This window comes from Protomyctophum bolini (genome assembly GCF_963924005.1).
Source record: "Protomyctophum bolini genome assembly, chromosome: 10".
Taxonomy (NCBI): Eukaryota; Metazoa; Chordata; class Actinopteri; order Myctophiformes; family Myctophidae; genus Protomyctophum; species Protomyctophum bolini.
In genome coordinates this window covers 28,119,887-28,147,311 of record NC_137871.1, presented here as the reverse complement: position 1 = coordinate 28,147,311, position 27,425 = coordinate 28,119,887, and the positions used below count along the sequence as shown (strand labels likewise).

The window sequence follows — 27,425 nt, the reverse complement described above, 5'->3', positions numbered from 1 at the left end:
TATTAGTATTGTAGAATTGATTCATGAACTTTGTCTGTGGAATTGATTCATGAACATGTCCTGAGAAGAGAGGTTGTGCTGAAAGTAACCCTGTATTTGGGCGTTGTGGCCGATGTCATCACATCATTGTCCTTTTTTGCAGCTTGAAGTTCAGCCTTCCATTCAGCCAGAGTTGTGGTGGCTGTGGCCTGGCAGTAGGCCTACCAATTGCCATAATAGTTATTGTGGGTTGCAGGGTCCTGCTAGCCTGGGTACCCAGGCTAGGGTCCCGCTCCATCTGACACTGCTTGCATGTGATGATGTTAGTCCTCTTGGTGTACCGTACGTCTCCTCTTTTTGCCACTTGCTTCTTCCTCTAACTTCCTCTTACAGTAGAGCAGGGTGCTGTAATGCAATTTTTTGTGGAAGTTACAGGAACGGCAGGTTGGGAGGTAGGTGCAGGAGCCAGCGGACGTTGTGAGGTAGCCACCGAAAGGAGAGGTTGGGAGATAGCCACAGGAACGGGAGGTTGGGAGGCAGAGATTAGAGGTTGTGGAGCAACTAAGCTTGTATGAGGCACATATGTTGTGGAAGCTGCAGCTCTTATTTGGACCAGCTACCTGAACAAGAAACTGGGTGGGATAGAGGAGAGGTTGAGCTGGCAAGAGAGGTCGCTGCACACGTGGTTGAGGTTGGACAGCTGGTGTTGGTGTCGGGATAGTGTCCTCAAGGGCTGCAAGGAAAGGTGGCCCAACACTGGCGCATGGAGCCACTGACCCCTTTCTCCTTTTTCCCAGGGCTGTCCCTGTAGTGTCAGGGGGGTCCCTGACCCTGTAGTGTCAGGGGGAGAGCAAACGCAGGTTTCCACAGCACTGGTCGGCATACAAAGTGGGTCTAAGAACAAATTTCCTCTTAAGAACTTCTTAAGAACGGTTGGCGCATGAGGCCCAATGAACCTGGGATTGTGATGGGATTGTAACCGTTTGCTGGTTACACCCTGGCGTTCCAAAGACTGCCATTCCGACGCATCGCATTACTAACCCTGTCCCAAACTGTACGCAGAATTAAGCCACGTAGTCAGAATGGCTAAAACCTAACCCCAATGCCACTCCGTCCCCGTTTGCTGTGCCGTGTTTCGTATGTGACGTATGTGGTTTTAGTCGCCATACTAGGTCTCAGTAGTGTATACTATTTATGCAATTATAGATTGAGACTCAGTCTCAATGTGTTTTACTGTTTAAATAAAAGTGAAATTGATGGGGTTACTGAAGATATGGGTGTATGCTGCACCCATGGATGTACACTCCACTTTCACCGGACTGAAACTACACATCCAAATGGTGCAAGAAAAAAACAAATAAATAAAACGCAAACAAATAAAACAAACCAACCAGAATCACAAATGTTTTTAATTATTTGACAGGTTGAATTAATTTGAATATTCCAAATTCCAATTCAAAGTTGTATAAATTGTATTTGACTGTGTCCCCAAAGTGTGTTATATTTAAATAACTGTTTCTTGTTTGTGGTTGTAGGTCATATTGGTTGTTAAAATCTGTGAAATCACCTACAGTATTACAGTTATTGTAGTGTGAATTTTAATAGTAGCTATTATGTCATGTACTCTTAAAGCAAAATAATAAAACCTAAACCAAGTAGTCTTTATTACAGCAAATGTCACAGTCTATAAACACCTATGCAAGGCCAAAGATGTTTTATCACAAAAGGTCAAAGAACATGTTGGGGAAAGGACTGCAAACTGGATAAATCTGTTAAATACAGCATCACAGGTCATGTCAAATATAACGGAGAACTATGTAGCGTGTAAATGTATGCAATTCATCATTGAGAAAGCGAACAAGGGGGTGAACTTTATCACCCATCCAAAGACATTGACCTGAATTATATGACACTGATATTTCTATCAGATATATGTCGGTAACATAAGCAATTTGGTTCCCTTGGAATTGTTCAGGAGTCTTTTCACAGCACCACTATGGACATTTACATGTGTTGGGAGTCCATAATGTCCAGATACTTGGCATCTATTAATCTTGGCAGCAAGCTTGTCCTGAAATGAAAAATGAAAAAGATAAGCGGTGCCATTCATCTATACATACGAATTCTACATTCTACATGACGAAGCAAATACTTAAGAAAAAACTACTAATAAAGGTTGGATGCTGCTATAGCATGTGTGTGCTTGTATTGTGTCGAATACAAGAACACTCGCGACTCGCCCCAAAACACGCCAGGTATTCCTAAAGGTATCTCAATAAAACTAGGCCTATAACTCTAACCTTATTCCCAAACTCAACCTCAGTGAAACTACAGTATACCTACACCTAACCTAATTCCTAAACAACTCATTAAAACTATGCTTAACCCTAAACTTATTCCTAACCTTAAAGGACCACTTTTCAACCTATCTTCATATAATAGGTCCTCACTAATAATCATGATAAATCCTTTCTACTCAGTCTATGTCTCATAGGAGAGCTGTGGGCAGTTCACAAACCCGTCCACCAGTGACATCATCAATGGGGAATCCAAGCTAATAGAAACTGCAGGCTTTCTAAAAGTTGCAATGCGAAAAAGGAAGCCATCATTCTCACGTTTATAAAAATCTAAACATTTTTCTAAAACAAATCTGCCAAACGATGATGTCACTGGTGGACGGGTTTCTGAACTGCCCACAGCCCTCCTATGAGACACAGACTGAGTAGAAAAAAAATGTTTTCATTTTATCATGATTATTAGTGAGGACCTATTGTATGAAGATGGGTTGAATAGTGGTGAAGTGGTCCTTTAACCTCAGTGAAACTATGCCTAAACCTAACCTCATTCTAAACTTAACCTCAGTAAAAGTTGTAAAACTATTCCTAAACTTAACCTTGGTAAAACTATGCCTAACCCCTAAACTTAACCTCAGTAAAACTATGCCTGACCCTAAACGTATTCCAATAACCTTAACCTCAGTAAAATAAATAATAATATATATATATATATATATATATATATATATATAGCTGTATTTGTATTTTGTATTTATTTATTCAGCACAGTATAAAAACAACACGGTGAACATATACATATAAGAAGGGTAAAGTGCTAGGCTGAGGCAAAAAAGCCCAAGGGGCTTATACGAGGCCTCTACCTAAATAAATTATAATGAAACATTGTACATGAGATAGACTAGTGTTTGGGCCCAAACGGATCTAAAAAGATGGCGATTTACAATTCACGGAATGACTGGCTTCATCTTACGTCCATATCAGACCCGGGGAACGCTTTGTCCATATAGTCTATGTTTCAGTACTATTTGGCACCATACTATAAAGTTTCATAAGCATATGATATGTATGTATTAGGGGCAGAATTGTTATTGGCTCATAAAAACTTTTTTGTCCGTATAGGTCCAAAGTGCATGTGTATAAGTTTTCGTGCATTTTGATCAAAGATCCTGGGAGGAGATAGATTTTAACAGTTTTTCATCTAATTCAAAATGGCGGGTCAGAGGTCAGAGCACGAAAGTTGTTCGGCATGAGGAGACGCATATGTGTATTTTGTATCAACGTTTCATTGCAAACAGTTCATGGCCATACGCGTTAAAAGTTAGCATTTCCAATTGAGTGCTATAGCACCACTCTTTGGCCAATGGTCGTGGGCTTCGCATCATCATCGTTTGGCATGGCCCTCTACCATATTCCCGAAATTCGCGAAAACCGACTGCACGGTTCAGCCAGAACTGTTATTTTTTGGCGGAAGGAGGAGAAGGAAAAGAAGAGGGGGGAAAAAAAAGACAAAAACAATAAGGGACCGACGTCCTTGGTCCCTTAAAAACTATATTCACTGCAAACTGCAGATTGGGTCTCACCTGACGGGAACGAGCAGGATCATGAGCAAAGGGAAGACCATCTTCATGTAGGGTAGTGGATACATCCCAAAGGCACAGAGGACGATCAGCTGCACCATCTGCAGGGCTGTGAAGTAGTGCACCTTCCTCTGAGGAACCCGCCGGATGTAGTGGGTCGGAGGGTAGGAGGTCTGAGAGGAGATGGCGGTTTTCATTGTCAAAGACATTCCAAAAAGAACGAAAGTAGACCATTTACAATTAGCCGATAGACAATCTACAATGGCCGATCTACAAGCTCACACCACGTCACATTGCAACGCAACACGTTAGATCTGCTATTTTTGAAATAGGTTAAAGGCAATATAGACAACTTTAAGACAAATTTTAAATTGTACATATATGTCAATATATATATATATATATATATATATATTACGCAATGCAATATATATTTCCCCTAAAATATTGTAGTTTTACCAACATTGTTCATATGAAATAGTATGTTTATGATTATTTAGCCTGGTCTTGGGGTGAAATCAGCAGCAGCCCTCACACAACGGTGGCTTACTGGTTTCTCGGGCCTGCCCAGACCTTGCTCGCCAAGCAACGGCCAGCCAGAGGAGGAGGGGAAGGATCCGAGACGAGAGAACGTCGGATCACCCGCTTCGAATGGTATCAACCGATAATAATAAAACAATATCAGGGGCTTGTGACTACGGGTGACGGGACTCTTGTGACTGTGAATTGCGATGTCATTGTCATTGTAACACAGATATTCGATAGAAATTCAGTTTTTTAATGCCATATTTAGACATATGAGCGCAAATATCCATTGCGTCCCTCCCAACAGCAACCACAACCCATAGCCTATTGGCTCGGCCAATAGAGCACCGAAGTCTGACGTCACTTTCAGTAGAGGGCGCCAGTACACAGGTTCATGTATTTTTTTAGTTGCATTGAAATCCCCATAGGGGTATTTTAGATCGCTTCATATAAGAACTGTTTGAAAAATAAACCGATCATCTCTGCCTTTCTGTCAGGGGGGTGGCTGTGTGTCGTTAATGATGTCCATTAATATCTGATACAGCCAGTTTCTGGAGAAAATTGAATTAATGTGGCCGCAAAAGCCTTGAAACTAGGTACATATGAAGGCAATGTCGCTGCTAATATACGCCACGCCCCAGCTGTCAACACATTGCGTTCCTGAGATTCCATATTGACGTAAGCTTAGCTGGTGGTGACTCGACTCGTACTAACCACGAAACATTAAATATCAATAAATTTAAAATAAATGTAATTAACATTCAGTTTCTGTTGTGTGACGGGCAGATGCAGCCACCCGCCTACCCGGAAATGTAGTCTCTGGGTTATTTGACTAATTTCTAACGCTTATTTTGTTACTCTTTGGGTATATTTGTACATTTCCACCTTCAGTCGATGCTTCATATCCATATGAGTGAAAAGGCCGGGATGATCGGTTTATTTTTCAAACGCAGTTCTTATATGAAGAGATCTAAAATCCCTCTATGGGGATTTCAATGCAAATAAAAAATACATGAACCTGGGGACTGACGCCCTCTAACGACAGTGACGTCAGGACTTCGGTGCTCTATAGAATGGCGGGGAGAGGGGAGCCAGATTTGAATCTGTTTGGAAACATCCAACTCACTTCTGTGTACAAACACTGGAAGTTGTCTATATTAGCTTTAAGTTGTCTGTTGGTTTTATACATATTAATGAAAGTAAAAGTACAAATAGCTTCTGACTAAGTAACAACTACCTTGGAACACTTTCTTTTTTTTCAACATTTCCTGACAAAAACTGAAATTCTGGTTCCCGCCACAACGGCGACAATATGCCAAACGTGGACAGACAAAGTGAGAAACATTGGACAGACAGTTGGACAGTTGTCCTCCCCACCTGTTCCTTCATCAGGAGGAGCATAGACAAAGTGAGAGACATTGGACAGACAGTTGGACAGTACCTGTTCCTTCATCAGGAGGAGCATGCGGTCCATCATCTGGTTGCCGTCCAGGGACGTGGCGGCGATGTAGAGGAAGAGGCCGTACAGGACGGGCTTGGGGATCCACTGGAGCGGGAGCGGCAGCATGAACACCGAGAGGCCGATGAAGATGTTGGCCGCTAAGGCCGTCAGGCGGGTCTCCTTTACGCTGACAATTCTGTGAGCAGAGCAAATAGAACTTAAGTGAACTAGGGGTTGTAACAGTTAATCAAACTAATCGATTGAATCGATTTTTTTTTTTTAAATATCGCACTTTTGCGAATTGAGTGGTGACGTCTGATGTCAACAACATGATGGCCAATCATATGAGCACATTTCATGCTCAAACGGACAGACAGACAGACAGACAAAGCTGTGCATAGGAGCGGCTGCACAGCTTTGCGAATTCCACTGATCCATGATATCCACCTGATATGGGCATAAAAGGGGCACAAACGGTTGTAACAGTACTCTGGAATACTTTCACAATTTACGTCGTTCCTGAGTGGGCCTATAGTGTCATAAATGACATAGATCTACTGCCCCAGCGATCAACCATGTCGATGTGGAGTTCCACATCGACATCATCAATATGATGGGAATCACTATGACATCAAACATTCTCTGACAGAACGTGCCCTTCGGTCCTCACAAAGTGTAGATGTGTTGTTGATTTTAAATTTTTGTTTATCTAAAACTATGACAAAAAAACAAAATGTTTGTCGACTACCCTTTTTCACCGACAAAAGAAAAACAAAATATAAACTTAATACATGGTGAGTAAAACTGACTAATGACTAAAAAGATTACTAAATATACAGACAATTTTGTCAACAAATTTAAACTAGACTAAAATGGAGGAACTAGTGGCGAAGAGACAATTTTATGTTTGGTTGCGATCGGGTGTACAATACACAACGAAAATACACAACGGCGAGCTTGTTATTTTCAACATGCAAACAAGTCTAAAATCAGCCCATTAAAGACTGCATTAAGGCCCGCCAACACTAAAACATTTCATTAAAGACTGCATTAAGGCCCGCCAACACTAAAACATTTCATTAAAGACTGCATTAAGGCCCGCCAACACTAAAACATTTCATTAAAGACTGCATTAAGGCCCGCCAACACTAAAACATTTCATTAAAGACTGCATTAAGGCCCGCCAACACTAAAACATTTCAGGTGACTAAAATATAAAACTAAACAATGTGCTGTAAAAAGTCACACCCGTGCGAATTAGCGCCGCTCTTATCATCACACATCACCTCATTCTGGCCAATCACAATTTGCGTCCTCACTTTTCCATCTTCACTTTGCTAGCCCTCCCAGGGGCTAGCGGCGAAGCGCCCCTCAAAAACCAACATTGACATGTGTGTACTCACTCTGTGTAGACGTGTCCATTCTCCACGCGCTGCTCGGTCTTGGCCAGCTGACGCGCGTGCAGGGACGAGTGTGGGAAGGCAGCGTGCATCCACGGCAGGCCCAGACACGACATGAGGATGTTGATGAAGCCCGTCAGCATCAAGTCCCAGTGGAACGCTGTGCCTTTGAGCAACCTGTAGGCAGTGGTGGGGAAAGTATTTGATTGTTTTACTTAAGTAAAAGTATCAATACAGCAATATATGGAAACACTTTGTTACAAGCAAAAGTCCTGAATTCAAAATTTCAAAAACAGTATTGACATAAAAATGTACTTAAAAAAAGCTGACAGTAGGCTCTCTTTACTCTAAAAAATAATAATATATATATATATATATATATATATATATACTGTCCAGCAGTCCAAATATTATTTCGGAATGGTAGACCTGAGGCCTACCATACCAGGCCTCACGTGAGGCCTAGCGTGTAGTCGCTTCTCTTGCTTACTTTCATAGACCTGGTTGCTTATTTCTCTCGCAAAATCTGCCAAAACACTGCTTACTTGTGTTCTGGTACGTGTGTGAGTGAGATGACGATGTTCTGGTCGATGAAGATGAGCAGTGCCAGAAGGAAGCCCAGGCCCACGGCACTCAGGGTGTTCATACCCGTCAGCTTGTCGAATGGAGCGAAGTTGAACACCGGGCCGTTGTGGACGTTGAATACAGGAACTAATGGGGAAACGAAACATTACAGAAGACCTACATTTTACACCAGAGGTTGGCAAACATTTTCATGACAACGACCCCCAAATTGATATGAATTTGGCAGTGGACCCCCAGCAGATTAAGGTTACGTTAAAAAATACAGAATTAATAAATAAAAAGTACCCATAGTAATAAATGTTAATTAATAGCTGATGTACAAGCTCGCAGCACAGTGCAAAGTGACACGTTGAACATCTGCTATCATTTTAACCACTTTAGCCATATTTTATACTCTGGCTAAAATAGCAAATATACAAGCTCATATTCGATAATCCGTGCTGCATCGATGTAGCTTGTAGATCTGCTATTTTCGGTGATATCGTCAAAGTTTGTGCAAATCTATGCATGCATGCAAAGCGAACATATTTGGTGGTCTTTGACATGAAAACGTTTGAGAACCACTGATACAGCAAAATAAGTAACTGTTAGGATTTAGAAGCAATTATTTTGAAATCGGCCTCAGAGGAAAAAGTTGTTACTCACGCTGTATGTCAAGGAACAGGTAGGAGCCAATGAAAGAGCAGATCACCACAGAGGTGGGTAAGGCACAGTCAGACACGACCTCTCTGACCTTGGCATTCAGATACGGGCTGTGGGGACAAAGTGTCACATAGTATCATGACACATGTATGATGACATATATTGCAATACAGGTATAATACATTCCCAGATAAGTGTTCCTATCATATACTGCAAATGCAAATGCAAAAAAATAAAAGAAGAAAAAGAATAATAAGAAAAAGAAAGTCACATGATGAACTGAACATAAAAAAATCCCCATACCCTGTAGTACATAGGACATATAGGCTAACGCTACACAGCTGAAAACGTTACATCTATTTACCTAGGTTAAACCTTGATTGATCTGTATCTGAGCATTTATTGGCCCCCTGCCTGTCCACTTCCTATATTTCTTTCAACCCATTCATGCCCTACAACAGCTATGTGGGCTAACGTTGTTTTTTCAGAAAGCTGAAATATAAGAATGCTAATGTATTAACCCATTCAAACTGGGAAAGCATGTGTGTCATTTTAGATGTTTAGCTCAACAAGTTTTTCAGAAAAACCCATTGTTCTAAACAGTGGTTTAGTTTAGAACAATGGTTCTCAAAAATAGCAGGATGGTTCTCACATTTTGTCACAACCCCTTTAATAAATGAAGTGGAAGATGATTTGAATGAATCATCAATGATCACCATACCTCCTCTTGATCTGGTAGAGAGCGTAGCCCAGCCACAGCGTCCCCAGCATGAGCAGGAGGCAGAGGATGGGCCTCTCCCGGGTACACAGCACCAGGGAGTCGGGCAGGAACACATGAGGTGGGTGTCCCTCCGTCAGTGGTCCTCCTCCTGTCCCGTTCTGGGAGTGGAGGGTGGCCCCCGACGCGTTCTCTGCCTGCTGTAGAATCTCCTGGATCTGCAGGAGCACGGCGGTGCTGTTGGTGGTAGCCAGGATGGGCCCGTGGTAGAAATGCTCAAAGACTGTGGGAGTGAGGGAGGAAGAAAGGAAAGCAAGAAAGAAAGAGGGGTTGATGGTGATTGATCGGAGGTCTTCTGTGACTTTACTGCTCATTGAATCACTTCAACTCTTCTACATCGTTGCTGTTGGGCAGAAACCAACTAGCCTGGCAGGGCCAGACTCACATCGTGGATTCACTGACGCTTCCTCCCCGCAAGCGTCAGTGAATCCACGATATGAGTCTGGCCCCGAAACCGACTATCTCCATATTTTAACTTTTGAGGGGGGTCGATCTGCTACTTTTGCTGTTAATTTGAATACTGAAACGTAACAGTGATGGACATACTGTATGTGGTTTCCACTGAAACGTAACAGTGTTGGACATACTGTATGTGGTTTCCACTGAAACGTAACAGTGTTGGACATACTGTATGTGGTTTCCACTGAAACGTAACAGTGTTGGACATACTGTATGTGGTTTCCACTGAAACGTAACAGTGTTGGACATACTGTATGTGGTTTCCACTAACGTAACAGTGTTGGACATACTGTATGTGGTTTCCACTAACGTAACAGTGTTGGACATACTGTATGTGGTTTCCACTAACGTAACAGTGTTGGACATACTGTATGTGGTTTCCACTAACGTAACAGTGTTGGACATACTGTATGTGGTTTCCACTAACGTAACAGTGTTGGACATACTGTATGTGGTTTCCACTAACGTAACAGTGTTGGACATACTGTATGTGGTTTCCACTAACGTAACAGTGTTAGACATACTGTATGTGGTTTCCACTAACGTAACAGTGTTAGACATACTGTATGTGGTTTCCACTAACGTAACAGTGTTGGACATACTGTATGTGGTTTCCACTAACGTAACAGTGTTGGACATACTGTATGTGGTTTCCACTAACGTAACAGTGATGGACATACTGTATGTGGTTTCCACTAACGTAACAGTGTTGGACATACTGTATGTGGTTTCCACTAACGTAACAGTGTTGGACATACTGTATGTGGTTTCCACTAACGTAACAGTGTTGGACATACTGTATGTGGTTTCCACTAACGTAACAGTGTTGGACATACTGTATGTGGTTTCCACTAACGTAACAGTGTTGGACATACTGTATGTGGTTTCCACTAACGTAACAGTGATGGACATACTGTATGTGGTTTCCACTAACGTAACAGTGTTGGACATACTGTATGTGGTTTCCACTAACGTAACAGTGTTGGACATACTGTATGTGGTTTCCACTAACGTAACAGTGTTGGACATACTGTATGTGGTTTCCACTAACGTAACAGTGTTGGACATACTGTATGTGGTTTCCACTAACGTAACAGTGTTGGACATACTGTATGTGGTTTCCACTAACGTAACAGTGTTGGACATACTGTATGTGGTTTCCACTAACGTAACAGTGTTGGACATACTGTATGTGGTTTCCACTAACGTAACAGTGTTGGACATACTGTATGTGGTTTCCACTAACGTAACAGTGTTAGACATACTGTATGTGGTTTCCACTAACGTAACAGTGTTGGACATACTGTATGTGGTTTCCACTAACGTAACAGTGATGGACATACTGTATGTGGTTTCCACTAACGTAACAGTGTTGGACATACTGTATGTGGTTTCCACTAACGTAACAGTGTTGGACATACTGTATGTGGTTTCCACTAACGTAACAGTGATGGACATACTGTATGTGGTTTCCACTAACGTAACAGTGTTGGACATACTGTATGTGGTTTCCACTAACGTAACAGTGATGGACATACTGTATGTGGTTTCCACTAACGTAACAGTGTTGGACATACTGTATGTGGTTTCCACTAACGTAACAGTGTTGGACATACTGTATGTGGTTTCCACTAACGTAACAGTGTTGGACATACTGTATGTGGTTTCCACTAACGTAACAGTGTTGGACATACTGTATGTGGTTTCCACTAACGTAACAGTGTTGGACATACTGTATGTGGTTTCCACTAACGTAACAGTGTTGGACATACTGTATGTGGTTTCCACTGAAACGTAACAGTGTTGGACATACTGTATGTGGTTTCCACTAACGTAACAGTGTTGGACATACTGTATGTGGTTTCCACTAACGTAACAGTGTTGGACATACTGTATGTGGTTTCCACTCCACAGAGACAATGTGTTGGGTGTCAAATAGATTAGTTCAGTGGTTCCCAAACTTTTTCATGTCAAGGACCCCCAAATTAGTTGCAAAAATGAGAACTGTCAATCACAGCGACAACTGGCCAATCACAGAGGGGGCTCCCTAGAACACTGGTGGGATATAATCATGTGCCCATGTCGGCTGCACTCACTCTTGACGGTGCCCTTCACCGCGTCCCCAATGAAAGCTATGGAGATGAACAGGGCGATGACTTCTTCCGTAGAGCTGCGACACACGGGGAAACAAAACAAAGCCAATGGTGAGACCAATGCATTCTTAAGTTATCAGTCTTATATGGGCAGACATAGCAGTGCATTCAAGGCAAAGACAGTGGGTGGTAGATAAGCTGCATGGGTACATTTAACAACAACAAAAAGTAGTAATGTCTGAGAGAGAATAGTTAGTCAAAGCAGACTGGCCTCTGCTATCAGTGATTTGATTGGTTCTATTGAAAGTGACAAGTCCTTTGAAAGACCCCTTTTTGTGTTTTAAGCACGATGTTATAGTTTAACTGTTGAAAAATAGCAGATCTGCTATTTTTTTTTAATCGTGAAAATGTGGCTCAAACTTTTGAATATATATTCTTTCAGAGCGGACGTTTAAATCTTTGTTTCTGGTGCTCCCTGGAAAAACATATGTTCAGATGGGGGGCCGCGGCCAAATTCAGATAAATCTGGGGTCCTTGACATGAAAATGGTTGAGCACCACTGACATAGAAACATATTCTTGAGGGGCACTTTATCTAGTTTGTCTGTCATGTATTACCACATCTGTTGGGTTAAACATATGCATACAGCAATGGTAACATTTGGTTACATGTCCCTAACCTTTCACCTCAAACAACCCTTTGTCAAGTCCTGAACATCTCAGTGCAGTATAGCGACTGGTGTATTTTTATTTATTTTTACTAGTTAACGCAACTAAACCATAATGTGGAACCAGGGTGGAACCACGGCAGACCAAGGCAGAAAGAGCCTGCTGGTTAGTCAGTCAGTCAGGGACCAATCAGGCAGTGTTGGTAAAGCCATAGGCCTATTTTATTTTAACGGTGGTTACTGCATTTCATATGTGAACTCCCAGATGTTATGCACTCACCGTTTAAATAGTTTCATCACCAGGCTGACGTTGAACAAGCCTCCGAGAATAAGGAACAGGCTGTTCCACAGGCCAATGCAGGCGTAGAATGCAGGGAAGTCTATGTCATAGTCATCACATATTCCCCGGATCACTGGAAAACATTTGTGTGCATTCACGCAGGCACGCACACGCACACACACACACACACACACACACACACACACACACACACACACACACACACACACACACACACACCAAGCTTAAAAACAAGTTTGTATTCTGTTTTCAAACTAAGCGCATACCGAAACCGATACATACCGCTTATGAAAATAGCTAGTGGTGCCGTAGTCAGTGGAATGACCAGTGGCGAGCCGGCAAACAGAACGTAGATGATTCCTCCAATGCTCTGGCCAACTATGGTCTTCTGGACATCTGTCAAAAACACACATTATTTTGTATTACTTAGTTTATAATGGCAAATTATTTTTTAGATGAAGTGAGTTTATCGCGTATCCCATGAGAACAATTCAACGTAGTCGTTAAGTAAGGGATAATCACAGTGGTGGTTAAACTCCCTGGAGGTGAATTATATCCCGACAATGACCACCTAGCCAGATATTATCCTGCTTATTACATGGCTACCTAACATTGACCCAAAACACAACAAAAAAAGTATTCCATAAGTTTGCGCTGGCTGCGTCTGCCCAGCTGCAGAGCTGGAGCACTGTCGGAAAACCAAGAAGTGAGTTGATCAAATAGAATCCATTTTCAGGTCCTGCTTCGTCTATTTCTCGCTCAAATGGGGGCCCCCATGAGGCCCCCATGAGGATTATGAAAACTATTCGTCCCTGCCATAGTGTCATAATAAATAATTGCCATACTTATTCTGGAGAAAACCTGGAGATTGACGTTCAGTATGGGTGTTATGATAAAAAATTGAACATTATAATGGTGTTTAAAACAGAAAATCAAACGTTTGCCACGGACAAGACCAAGTCTTTGCTACGGGCACATTTGTCAGTGCACGCAGGGGTGGCCTTATGAATCATGACCATATGATTCATAAGGCGTATTGGCACATAGTTTTGACTGTTCAATATCACACACAGCCATTACTCTCGACAATTACGCAGCAACAACACCTCTCCTCATCCTGTCGTCCCTTCACAATAAAGTGTCTCCCATTTACCTCCCAATGCTGCACATTTTACCCAGATTATTAACAGGAAATATGTGTAACTTTAACATCGTGACGTCTGGAGGTCAGTCGTAGCTCGGGGGCCCCCCTGAGGGTGGAGGCCCGGTTCAATTGAAACCGGTGAAACATAGCAAAGGCCTCCTATGCGTGTACATGTTGGTGGCCCGTGTGCATGTACTGTACCTATCTCTCCTCGTGTGCTCTCGTCATTCAGAGAGCCAAAGGCAATAGCAGGCAGCAGAATGGCAATGTAGAGGAAGATGGCAGTGGTGGTGTACTTTAGAAGACACCGGTCCTTCCCTGTGATACCTGCGATCCAAACACACACACACACACACACACACACACACACACACACACACACACACACAGACAGACTTTACAATTTAGGCTATCACTATCATCTTTACACACTCAATGTCTGTACTGTAGCCTATCTCAAATGGAACCATTTATTTCATGGGACGTACCCCAATCTATTCTACACTGTGAAATTGTTAATTAAAATGTAAGTTAAGTTACCCTCACAGGTCTATTTGGTTCCATTTGTACACTCTCAGAATTACAGACCTGCAAGGGTCCATTTGGTTCCATTTGTACACTCTGAGTTACAGACCTGTAAGGGTCCATTTGGTTCCATTTGTACACTCAGAGTTACAGACCTGTAAGGGTCCATTTGGTTCCATTTGTACACTCTCAGAGTTACAGACCTTTAAGGGTCCATTTGGTTCCATTTGTACACTCTCAGAGTTACAGACCTGTAAGGGTCCATTTGGTTCCATTTGTACACTCTGAGAGTTACAGACCTGTAAGGGTCCATTTGGTTCCATTTGTACACTCAGAGTTACAGACCTGTAAGGGTCCATTTGGTTCCATTTGTACACTCTCAGAGTTACAGACCTTTAAGGGTCCATTTGGTTCCATTTGTACACTCTCAGAGTTACAGACCTGTAAGGGTCCATTTGGTTCCATTTGTACACTCTCAGAGTTACAGACCTGTAAGGGTCCATTTGGTTCCATTTGTACACTCTCAGAGTTACAGACCTGTAAGGGTCCATTTGGTTCCATTTGTACACTCTCAGAGTTACAGACCTGTAAGGGTCCATTTGGTTCCATTTGTACACTCTCAGAGTTACAGGCCTGTAAGGGTCCATTTGGTTCCATTTGTACACTCTCAGAGTTACAGGCCTGTAAGGGTCCATTTGGTTCAATTTGTACACTCTCAGAGTTACAGACCTGTAAGGGTCCATTTGAGCCCCTGGTGGTCCCCAGACCGATGTTGAAAACCAAGTGTCTTAACCAAGCCAAAACAGTCCAGCCTACTGCATTGGCATGTAGTAGCTGGATTTAATTATACATTATATTAACTTTTAAAGTTAAGTTTGCTGAAGGAAGCAAAGGATAAAATGTTCATAGTGATGTTCAGAGCCAGCGTTTCCCTACCGTCTGTGAAGTCGGAGGGGTAGAGAGGTAGTCTGCGACGGAGGTCGTCATAGACACCTTTGCCGGCTTTGAGGAATTCCTTAATCTGTGAAGAACAAGACTTTACTGTCAGCTGAGGTCAGAGAGCAGTGATGATGCACAGTAGTATAAAGTAACTAAGAACATTTACTCAAGTACTGTACAGTGTTGTGGTCCACTTGAGTCACGAGTCACTACAACGCAATGAAATAATTGTATTATACCAACATTATGAGGAGCCCGTTCACATTATGGAATGCGTTTTATATACAGTTGTTGGTTTGACATAAACAAAGACAGCTATAATTGAAAGTTCAGCTTCAATCTGTTATAAATTGTGGTCAGTAATAAAAGTGCTGTATAAAAGTGCATGCTGTGGTGTGTCTCTGGGCAATGTGTTAGCTGTTCCCTAAGCCCCTACTCAGCACACACACACACACACACACACACACACTGTGTAATTAAATACGAGAGTGGTGGAACGAGTACTCTGATTATTCACTTAAATCAGTCATCCCAAGGACAACCATAATGGGCGTGTTTTCTTTTTCTTTTCTTTTTTTTATTTTTAATTTGAGGTGTTTCCATTCAGGAATTTATATTAGCCTTAATGCGCAAAACCATGGCTTAATGGAAACGTGACTATAGACCTTTCTCTTGCAAAATCTGCTTGGGGAATGGGGATTCATGCATTCTGCTTGGGGAATGGGGATTCATGCATTCTGGCAGACATTTCAATGTGCCCCCCAGCTGCTCTGCATTCAGACAGACGGTTGATAGAGTGTGGAAAACAGGATCAAATAATGAGGGGTTTTTTTTAACTACTATTTTTTCCCCCTTCTTCTTCTTTTACTGGGCCACATCTTTAAATGACTAGATGGAGGAGTAAAATACGAGGGTGGTCTCTCCACATGTGCAGAGATGTAAATGCCCGTTTTTACAAGTAGCCATGCATGGCTGGTATATAATACCCAGCTTCCCTGTTGCTATATTAACTGTACGCTACAGTCAGTTGGTTCCTGGTTGGTAGCATGATTGCACTGAACCATTCTACAACATAGTTGAGAAGAGGGTTACGCACATCCAGTTCTTCGCTGCTGCCAGACACAGAGTAATGATTCAAAAGAATAAAAGAAGAATAAAAGTAGTACGCACAATTTATGGGCGTGAAAATAACACAAGAAGATATAATATGGAGAATACAGTAAGTGGTTTCTGCCCGGAAGCGATGATATAGTGATCAGTGTTGTGCAGACCAGTGTTGATTTCGTCGACTAAAACTATAACAAAAAATGTTCGTCGACTACCTTTTCACTGAGGAAAACTGAATAACATTAACAACGAAATAAAAACTAAGCTATGATGACTAAACATAATGACAATTCGTCCACAAATACAAACTAGACTAAAATATTAGAGAGGGACTAGTGGACAAGAGATCCAGTAGAACTAAAAGACAAGTCATTTTTTTGCGTCACAAGAGCATTCTATGCTCACGAGTCACAACGCATCGCAGAGCGACACAATGTGAGCTTGTAGATCTGTTATTTTCAGCATGCAACCAAGTGTAAAATATGCCATTACACCATCAAGGGTGAAACAGTGGGTTACAAAATCGTGGAAAAAAAATGAAAGAAAATCAAATTCAACACTAACATGTAGGGCTTTGCCTTTGCGCGGGTCAGTGTTGTCCACCTCCTCCACGACAGGGTGCTCGCTGGGCATGGAGAGCTGCTGCCGCTGGTAGACCAGCTCCTGCACAAACTCCTCCTGGCTCCTGGATTCCAGGAGCTTCTGCCTGAAGGAGATGTCCGAGAACATGGTGGCAAACGTCCTGCCTAGCTCAATGGCCGTTTTGGTGCTTTTCTGGAAGGAAAAAAAAAATATGTATTATTCTATGAAAGTTATCATCTAATTTAGTATCTCAAGCTATAGACAACAATTCTTCAAATGTTAATGTCTGTAATTAAAGGCCGATCTTACATATCGTCAAATGCAGTGGTTCCCAAAGTGGGGTCCGGGGACCCCCAGGGGTCCTTGAGGGAGTTCCAGGGAGTCCCCAGCTAAATGATAGTTAGTAACCAAATGGACCCTTATTGGTCTGTAACTCAGAGAGTGTACCAGAGTGTACAAATGGAACCATATGGACGTTAGGGTCCATTTGGTTCCATTTGTACAATGAATTCCGGACTTTTACTTGGTATTTCTACATTGTGGTATTAATTATTGTGACTTAAGTAAAATAAATTAGTACTTTTTTTCCACCACTGTGGGAAAGGGACATTATTTATTACCGTTCTGGGAGGGGCCATGATGAGGATGACGTAGCGCGCTTCACAGCAGTTCTGTCCCCAGTTCTGGGGTCTTTCCAGACGGGCGATGCAGACATGGCGACGCTGGAGGGTCCTCACAGTGGAGCTGATTGATTGATTGAATGAATAGTGAAGACTTTATTAGTCAGATATGCAAACAGCAAAAGGGCCTTTCTGTGTGGAGTCCGCATTTCTCCCCGACATGTCCCCTAGGGTAGGTACCCTCGCAAAAAGAACATGCAGTAACTGCCTCCCCACTGGCCCGCCTGATGGAGGGGAAAGGAACTGGTTGGCATAACGTGTTCCTTCCATGCGCTACGTCCAGCCGGGGAAACTCCTACCGGTGTTATCACTGTTTACATACAGTACTGTAGATTAATACGGTAGCCCTGCTGCCATCCAAATGTATTTGTGTGCGAGTTAATCAAACAAAATTCATTATTTTAAATATATCAGTATATAAATGCAATCAATTTGGTGGGGAAAAACTGAAACGTTGACCTTTTCTTTTCTCTCTTTTTCTTTAAAGAACACAAATGGCAGATCTACAAGCTTACAATGCATCGCATCATGCTGTGTTGTGAGCTTGTAGATTGGCTACTGTAGCTATTTTTGTATGACACTGTTGTCCAATGAAGTATTTCTAATTTGGTGCGTTGTACAGACAACTTGAATATTTGATTCATCAAAAGGAAAATAATCGATAGTTACATGCAGCCCATATGTAATTTTTGGTTCAGCGAACAGCTTTCCCTTTATCCAGCAAGCTGGTCAAAGGATGAGTTCAAATAGGTTCATAGGTTCGGGATTTGTAGTGAGCCCGCCCTACAGTTATTTCACTGGCCCAGGGCGCAGTCAAAGCTTTTCATTAAAAACTAAAACCTGTGTACTCACAGTATACATAGCCAGGACTGCTGGTAGTGGATGCCGGTGGATGTAGAGGTTATACCCTGAATGGTCTCTGACAGAAGTTGCACTGTGGGAGCATAAACACAACAAATGTTAGGTTATATGTTAATCACAGTGCGTCGTTTTTCGGGACTTATCAATTCAACTTTATTGGCATGGCCTCTGATTGTCCTACCGAACATCCCCTTCCGTTACGCACACGGAAGCTGATGCTTCCGCAAAAGCTTGCCTCAATGTTGCCTACTCTCGAGATACACACGCCACAGAGCCGAAGGAGGCGTCTACCTTTTTACGTCTATGGTTAGGACATGACTATGTATGACGGATGGTGCAACTTTTTTGTGTGTCAGAAGTGAAAGTGCATGTGAAGTGCGCTGTATATGCTGCGAGATATTACAACAGATTTTGCCCACAATTACGCTATTACTAGTATTATCCAAATGATCCAAACCAAAACACTGATAGTGGTTAATCTAGGCTTCTGCTTCCTATTTAGCACTAGCGTAACAGCGTTTGTGCCCTGAGCTGGCCTGAGCTCGGCTCTGACGGGTGCATATCTTTGGTCCGACGTAGTTTGACAATAGTCAGACACCCTACCCCAAACCCTGACCTAACCCTATGCGCACACGGAAACCACGGGTGAGTCTTAACCGGCCACATATGTGTCTTAACCCATAGACAAATATAAAGGCTAGATGGCTCAAGGCGGAGTCTCTGACGTAGTTCACCCGGTGGCCATCTTTCTGAGGGGCTACAGTACAGTATGTTCTATGGCAGCACAAACAACTAACTAACATAACTCGCTCAAATCTTGACAGATTTACAAACGGGTTGGTTTATTACAAACGTTATCAACGTGGCTATGATTCAGGGCGCTTATTTGCTTAATGTTATTTTTTATATGAACGTCATCACCTATTGGTACATAGGACTAACTGACTGTGCCTGCTGCGCGACTCACCGTTCAGCTCCTTCCCACCGGCGTCGGTGAAAAGCGAGGCCATGACCTCGTCCACGTCACAGTCCTCCGCCACGCTGGCGAGCATGCGCCTTAGCACGGCGTCCAGGGTGCCGGCCTTCTCGTCCAGCACGATGCTGGCCTGGGCCAGGAAGCCGTCCAGGTCTCGGTGGGCCCGCACCTCCTCCAGGAAGTTCACTGGCTTCACATACTATATACCATGGGGAGGAAGGGAGGGAGAGAGAGAGAGAGAGAGAGAGGATCAGTGGAGGAAGCATAAAGGTGGTTGCACACTGGACACGTTTTTCGGAAAACAGATGGAGAAACGCCACTAAAAATCCGAAAGACATGCTCGTTGTGTGGGGACCTTAACAGGTTTTAACTGGTTTAGTTCTACAACAAACAAATTGTTACTTGGGAGGCATCACAAAATAAAAAAAATCTTACTTTTCTGGTTGTGTTTAAAAGCCCATAATCAGGGCAGTCCGGATCTGAGGATGAAACACATGGTCATAATAAGCATTGTGAAATGAAGGTTGTTTTTAACCATATGAACCCTATCCCTGCATGTCATAAAAGGTGAATATTCTGCAAAAATAGGCAAACATTTTTGAAAATATCTACAAGCTCATAATTGTGCAGCAATGCCGTTGTATTTGTTGTTTCTTTTTGCTTTATCATTGTTGCTCTCTTGTCGTGATGTATAGCACTTTGGTAACTTTAAATGTGCTTTATAAATACAATGTGAGTTGACTTGAGTTCAGTTGAGTTGTGTGCTTGTAGATGTGTGCTGTTTTCGGAGATGCGGAGGGTGGAAAAATACGCATGCACGCACGGCCGCACACACACACACACGCACGCACACACACCTGTGGTGTGGGTCTGGTTGTTGAATATGAGGTCCTTGGTGGAGACCGGCGATATTTTTCCCTCCTCGAGGTTCTCCTGCTCGCCATCATGCAGTTCTGGAATCACACACAATAATGTAACAAACACACTGTTGAAACACACCATGACAGCCCAAAGTGTGGTCGGGGACCCCCCGGGGGTCCTTGAGGGACTTGAGTTAATATGGTGTCAAAATCCGTTAAATAAACCGTGCTAAATAATGTGCACACAGGTGACCCATTTCACAGGCTACTAAGCATTTATGTTGAGTGAATGTATGGGCGAATAACAATGTAAGTGATCTATGACGTGGTGGTGAATAGATCATGGGGACGGATTGGAGAGCCACGGTTCGCTAGGGCTAATTTCAGGATCCAGCAAAAAACTATTTTGTTCATGAAGGGGAACATTTCTTGCCTCCTCAAAACATTCTAGCAGACATATTTCTGTTCTATACGATGAAGGAATTTACAAGGGGCTGATATTGTTATATTGCCGCTTGTCTGGTTTAAGGGGGATATTTTTTATTGGGCCTGATAGTATCGTCCTCCCTTCTGACCCCCCCCCCCCCCCCCACCCTCCCCCTCCTTTGTTGCTGTGTGCTGGTCAACAGATGGTGGAGTGGTGGAAGGGCAGAATTAATACTATTTATTTATTGCAGACATTGATAATCTAGTCAATATTGCATCTTAACCTTAATATTATTATTATTATTATTATTATTGTTAGTGCTGCAGCCCCCCCAACCACAACCATTATCCTGATGCTGTAACTCTCCGGGAAAGGTCGAGCTGTTTAAATTCTCTTTGAAAAAGCCGGCTTCATTATACGGCTGGGTGTTAATCGGTGATCGCTATAATTCACAGTGGGCCCCGACACACAGGTTAGGAATCACTGCACTATAGTAAGATGCATTTCAGCTACAGTACACACCTATATAACCCTAACTACTGCACTATAGTAAGATGCATTTCAGCTACAGTACACACCTATATAACCCTAACTACTGCACTATAGTAAGATGCATTTCAGCTACAGTACACACCTATATATAGTGACTGATAGTCGACTATTAGGCAACTAATAGTCGACTACAAAATAATCGACTAAGACTTTGGTAGTCGACTCGATGGATTATTAGTCGACTCTTCGACTAATCGAGGTCAGGCCTACTGCAGTGCACACCCATTTAACCCTAACAACTGACTGCATTAGTAGGATGCAATACAGATACACACCCATTTCCTGGAAGACATATCCATTCTTGGACCTCCCTGTTGTTGCCGGAACCCCTGTGGAGACAGACAGAAACATTATGAAGACCTGATGGCTTTATCATACATTATGAAATATCAACTCAAATCATTCCGTACAGTTCCAACGTTTTGTCAACTCTTTATTTGCAACAGTAATTATTTTTTACTCCTGAGTGGATTGTCTGATGCTTGTTTTGGGAATCCCTAGCTGTATTGGCATCATTATCATATACCTATATGATGATGCCTATACATCTCAAATCCAGTGGTTGTAAGGAAAAGGAAAAAAGTCTCCATTTGTAATCATTACTTTCTTTTGCAATGTAGAAAGTAGAAGAAGAAAGTGGAAAAGAAATGGCATCTTTCAATCTTTTGAAATTGCATATCTCCAGTCCATAGACTTGGCTGGCAAAAAAAAATACATCAAAACTGCTCTAAACAAACATTAAAGTCCATAGACTTGGCTGGCCCATGACGTCATTTCGGAAAGCCATGTATTGGACTATCGCGCCCCTCAAAAATACTGAATTGATTGATTTTTTTTTTTTTTAATAATTAATTACATTGATGCAGCACATCAATTTAAATGCTGGACCACCCTTATACACATAATGGTAGGCTATAAAGTTGAACCTTTATGGGTTTCCATTTCATGTTTGTTGTTTACAGTTTAAGTGCACAACCCAGATTGGCTGGGCCTCTGATCTGTGGAACTAGACCCCCTGCATACGGCCGCAGGTCTGACCCCAGAGCTTCTGGTTTCAGCGCTGGCCTTTAACCCTTTTAGGACCGAGGCTGATTCTAAAAAGGCCTTCTGAATCCTGACTTAAGTTTTATGAAAAACGTCAAATATTTATCCCCCCCAAAAGGGGGTTCCTGTCCTAAAGCAAACATGCCTCAGTCATACTGTCACTCATCATCCTCAGTTTGACATGCATTAGGCCACACCCACGGACCCTTATTTATTGTTTGTAATCTCCGAGACCCCAATACACACTGTACAATCCTTAGTGATAATTTAACTCTGATCGTGTACAAATGGAACCAAATGGACACATGCATTTGGTTCCATTTGTACACTCTCAGAGTTACAGTTACTATTTTTTGGGCGTAGTGATATGGACACAAAATACATAGTTCATAGGTTCACCAAAACCTGAGCAGAACTCCCACCACGGGACTCTGGCAATCAATTAATGCAGTTGCAACCACTATATTAATGGCAAGTATTTCATACAGCTTGCCTTAAGTTAAAACATTCTGAACTGTCCCTTTAAGAGTTAATTTGGACCCCTGGTGGCTGGCTGACAAATATATACATAGGGAAGACTGCTGATATACACTGATGCTTTCCAGCAGTTAAAATAATGTTTCAATGGGATATGTGGGCACTACCTATTTTACATCTGGTCACCTCAATGTAAAATTGGCTATTTTGTCCAAAATGTAAGAAAAAAAATGTTCGTGGTTAGAACATGCTTAAACATTTGACAATTAAGGTGTAATATTTCTACAATTGCTCCAAAATGCTGTAAAGCCCAGTAATTTTGGGGCATCAACAAGAAGTTGAAGGGTAAAATTTAATCTGATAATGATGTGCCATGCATGTTCACATGACTTAAAGGGATATTTCCTTTTCTTTACCCAGTGCCTACCTTAGTATCCTGTATCCGTTTCAACTATGTGAACCCTATAGCCTTGGATCTACTCTATGCATGCAGGCCTGGTAGCATGTGACCACATTCTATTTCCGTGAGAAACATTCTTCATGCTGTCCAGGAGACTGGGGGGGGGGGGGGGGGGGGGGGGGGGGGGGGATTGGGTGTGTCTTGTATGCTGTCTAGAAATTTCATGAACATTGAAAATGTTAAACTTTTACACTGACAAACTGAACTGAACTGAATTGGACCCCCCCAGAGGTCCAATTCTGGAGCATGTTCAGTTACAACAAAAATATGTGACTCCAGCGGTGTGTGATGTTTGTGTATGTGGTCAGGTATCTGTGAGACACTCACTGCCCCAGCTGTAGGGGTGAGATTTGTTTTGCCAAAAGGTACAGTGTTTGGCTCCATGGGCTCCGGCACTGGACGTTATCTCAAAGCAGATTAGACCGAATATTCCCAGGCCTACATCAACCCATTAAAGACCTGAGGCCGATTCTAAACCCTAAACAGTTTTCTGAAATAGCGTATGTTGCTATTCAGTCGTTCAAAATTATACAAGCCTAATTTGGCCGCCGACCCGCATCTCAAAACATTTTGTTCCAGTTTACAAAATAGTTTGTGTTACTTCAAGACTTTTCAAAATGAGCAGATCTACAGTTGAAACACTGTAATAACTAACTGTAGTAACGATGCTTCTTCTCAAATGTTTTACTTAGGTAAAGGTATACTGCAATGTAAAAACATAAAACACTGTTACAAGTAAAGGTCCCGTAATCGAAATTCACTTGAGTAAAAAGGTACAAAAGTGCTGGCATACAAATTTAATGTAACAAAAGTACAATTATTCATCATGCAGAATGTCCGTTTCACAAGGTATCATATACAATGTAGTAAAATCATTTGAAAAATAGCAGAGTCGCATTGCGTTGTGAACTCAGCTATTTTCAAATAGCCAAAGTTTGGTTACTGTATGTTTTGTAATAATAATCTAAATCTACAAAGCAACTAGTAACTAAAGTTTTCAAATCATTGTAGTGGAGTAAAAGTTAAGTAGTTAAAATACCCCAACATTGTAGTAGTATGGAGTAAAAGTTAAGTAGTTAAAATACTCCAACATTGTAGTAGTATAGGAGGTAGTTACTTTCCCACCACTGCTAAAACTTGAACTCTGTGCACATGCACTCCACTCGAACACGGTGTGGCTTTGCTTTGCACAACAACGGTGTTTGACCTCACAATGCACACACATGGTGCTACATCATCCATGCAGCGTAAACAGTAAGGAGGAACTGCAGTTCATTCCACTTCAACACTTCACACACACACACACACACACACACACACACCTCAAGGTGTGGCGTCTAGCTGCAGGTGTCTGCGTCTAGCTGTCGGACGGAAACCTCCTATCTCCATATTTTGGTATTCCATATTCTGCTTTTGATCATACTACAGTGTCACACAAAAAGCTTCAAAAGTAGAGATCCACAAGCTCAATCAAGCGCGGTGCAAAGTGATGCGTTTTTGAGCTTGTCGATTTGCTACTTTTGCTGCATGCTTCAATCCTGAAAAGTAATGTAAGTTTTAAACATATCAGGGTTCCACCTGACAGAGACCATATAAAGAAGCCTGGATAGAATCACTGGACCAAATGACAATTGCACAGACAAATGGGCACAGTCTCCCTAGTCCCTACCTATTATCCACAGCTTACAATTTGAAGAGATTTATTTTTTACAATTAGACATGAAAGAACCCTGTCTCCATGACAGCTATGCTCTGTGACACAGGGAGATATAATTGCCTGTAATTGTCACTTCATTATGTGCTTTTTGTGTGGCTTAAAAACCTAAACGTTGCTGCCTCCCTAAGCCTAAGTAGCCTACTGTGGAGAAGAATATTTTCAGAGAATGTACTGTATAACAAAAAGAGCCTGTGTTCTAATCGATCCACTCTTACCCATTTCCACTTTCACTGTCAACAAGTGACAAAAAGTAGAAGATCTACAAGCTCACAATGTCAATTCGCGATAGATCGGTTAATTTGTCAACGTTTGCGAGTTTGCGTTATTGTACATTCATTTATGAAAAAAGCACAACAAGCTAAAATATCAACATCAAATATCCAACAGCAACGATGTGTGTAAATCATATGAGACAGGAAGAATCAACTAAATAAATGTTCTTTTTCAAAATGTAAACAACATGACATTCTGATTCTCTAGTCTTCAACAGTTTGAGCTTAATAATGCAGTCAAGGGAAGTGGAAAGATTAGGATATTGAACATTTTTCTAGTGGATAATCTTCTTAAACCTCAGCCTGAGAAAATGTAACCGGAGTGGTTTAACCCTTAAAGGTACTGAATAGTTATGTAGATCATGTCATTCTTGACTTCAGATGGTACGCTTTACAAAAGATGTGGTGTATTCACAGATATAGGGTTAGAGTTATATGACTTCAAATTAGTTATTGCAGTCATTTAATATTTTTATGTACGATTATTTAAAAAAAGGAAAAGCTCACAACACCACCCCTATTCACAGCACTGAATATACAGTATTACCTGCATATTGACCAGGCACATGCTCATAATGTGCTGTGGATAGAAGCTATAACATAAGTATAATTTATGCTATGTTTGTCAACACATTGTGTTTATTCGAATCTGTTCAGATAACCTACCAGATGAGGTGTGTGAGGTTGAGGACAAAATTACTTGTTTTAGTTGTTTAGTCAATTTAGTATGTTTCTGTGATTTTGATGGACAGTTTATGGCAGAGTAAAAACAACCTTCCAACCAGGCTAAAACATTAATTATTTGCAGTTTGTGCATGCTCACATTTCCAATGTCAGACAACTGTATCATTTATAGGTGATCTGTAAATATTGACTGACTGACTCCCATTTCCTTTGCAACTTTCTAGCTTTCCCGGCAATAAAGGCATCTTTCTCAGGTTGAATGGATACAAAACACCCAAGACTCCAACACCCAACGAGCGAGTTACAGTATAGCCTTACAATACGGAGTGCAACAAAGCAGAGACATAACATTCAGCCGTACAGTCAGTGCAGACCTTATTTCAATCAATCAAATCCTCTATAATAAATTATAAAACCAAAACTATTCATAAATGTCACCTCATGTCACCTTCCACCAACACAGTGATTCAAAGTTATGATGAGCAGCGTTGCAGTGACAGAGTGAAACAGCATACTGTACATAGCATAATATGAGCAGACCAGCTAGCCCCCCACATGTTTGTCATGTGGTAGGCTCAGGTTGCATGGTGAATGAAAAGCGCCTCTCTCTGTCTCATATCCTCTCCACAACCATGTGAGTCAAATCTAACTTACCAGATGGCACGAAATGGAGGACCTGTTTGGCTTCCATGTTTACAAGTTGAGTTGAGACACACTTTCCCGTTGAGGTCAGCCCATCATCATCCTCAATTCCTCATCATCATCAACAACCTAGGGAGAACTTCACTTCCCTAACACCTTGCCCACACTAGAAGTGCCTTCTGGAGGCACACACACACACACACACACACACACACACACACACACACATGCACGCACGCACGCACAGACACACTCACACCGTCACACGCACAAACACACACACAGTCTCACACACACACTGAAACTCACCCACCCACTCACACAAACTGTGAGGCAAGAACTAAGAACACCTCCCCCGCCTCCTCTTCCAGCACAATGAGCACATGGCTTCAGGGGTGAAGGGGGAGGGTTTGAGGGAGGGGGAGGGAGACCATGCTGCTGCTGGTTAAAGTGCTGTACAGCCTAATTTAACCACCTACATTATGATGAAGGGGAATTTGTCTTTTGTTATATTAGAGTCAAGTATATTTACTAGAATAGAGCTATAGCCTACATTAATGAGCGTTGAGTATGACCAGAAGGCATATTACAGTGTATCATTTGGCAGAAACATCTTATCTCCATACTTTCACTTTTTGTGTTTTTTCATGAATGAATGCTCTACCAACTTGATCATACTACAGCGCCACACAAAAGTATCAGCAGTAGCACTAGCAGATCTGCAAGTTTGAA

At 42.0% G+C, this 27,425-nt stretch overlaps 1 protein-coding gene across 1 annotated transcript; it reads right to left on the bottom strand.

Moving 5' to 3' along the window:
• Window positions 1-1,370: 1,370 nt before the first annotated feature.
• On the bottom strand, window positions 1,371-26,978 carry LOC308322957 (solute carrier family 4 member 11-like). Its single transcript, XM_080774472.1, has 20 exons — window positions 26,706-26,978; window positions 21,673-21,726; window positions 20,416-20,511; window positions 19,994-20,037; window positions 19,550-19,757; window positions 18,574-18,655; window positions 17,662-17,785; window positions 17,024-17,233; window positions 15,350-15,434; window positions 14,090-14,215; window positions 13,027-13,140; window positions 12,724-12,856; window positions 11,780-11,853; window positions 9,168-9,447; window positions 8,450-8,556; window positions 7,765-7,930; window positions 7,223-7,396; window positions 5,820-6,015; window positions 3,857-4,026; window positions 1,371-2,050 (listed from the first exon to the last, which is right to left on the bottom strand). The coding sequence occupies exons 1-20, from the start codon at window positions 26,740-26,742 to the stop codon at window positions 1,984-1,986; spliced, it is 2,547 nt and encodes an 848-aa protein (XP_080630598.1). The 5' UTR covers window positions 26,743-26,978; the 3' UTR covers window positions 1,371-1,983.
• Between the last annotated feature and the right edge of the window lie 447 nt (window positions 26,979-27,425).

What these genes read in the sequence shown, in the direction of transcription:
- LOC308322957 (XM_080774472.1), bottom strand. Translation starts at nt 26,742, where the DNA reads ATGGAAGCCAAACAGGTCCTCCATTTCGTGCCATCTG. An exon ending in CAGTCCTGGCTATGTATACT is followed by an intron (nt 17,786 to 18,573) that starts GTGAGTACACAG and finishes TCAATCAATCAG; the next exon opens with CTCCACTGTGAGGACCCTCC. An exon ending in ACTAGCTATTTTCATAAGCG is followed by an intron (nt 12,857 to 13,026) that starts GTATGTATCGGT and finishes AATGTTTTCCAG; the next exon opens with TGATCCGGGGAATATGTGAT.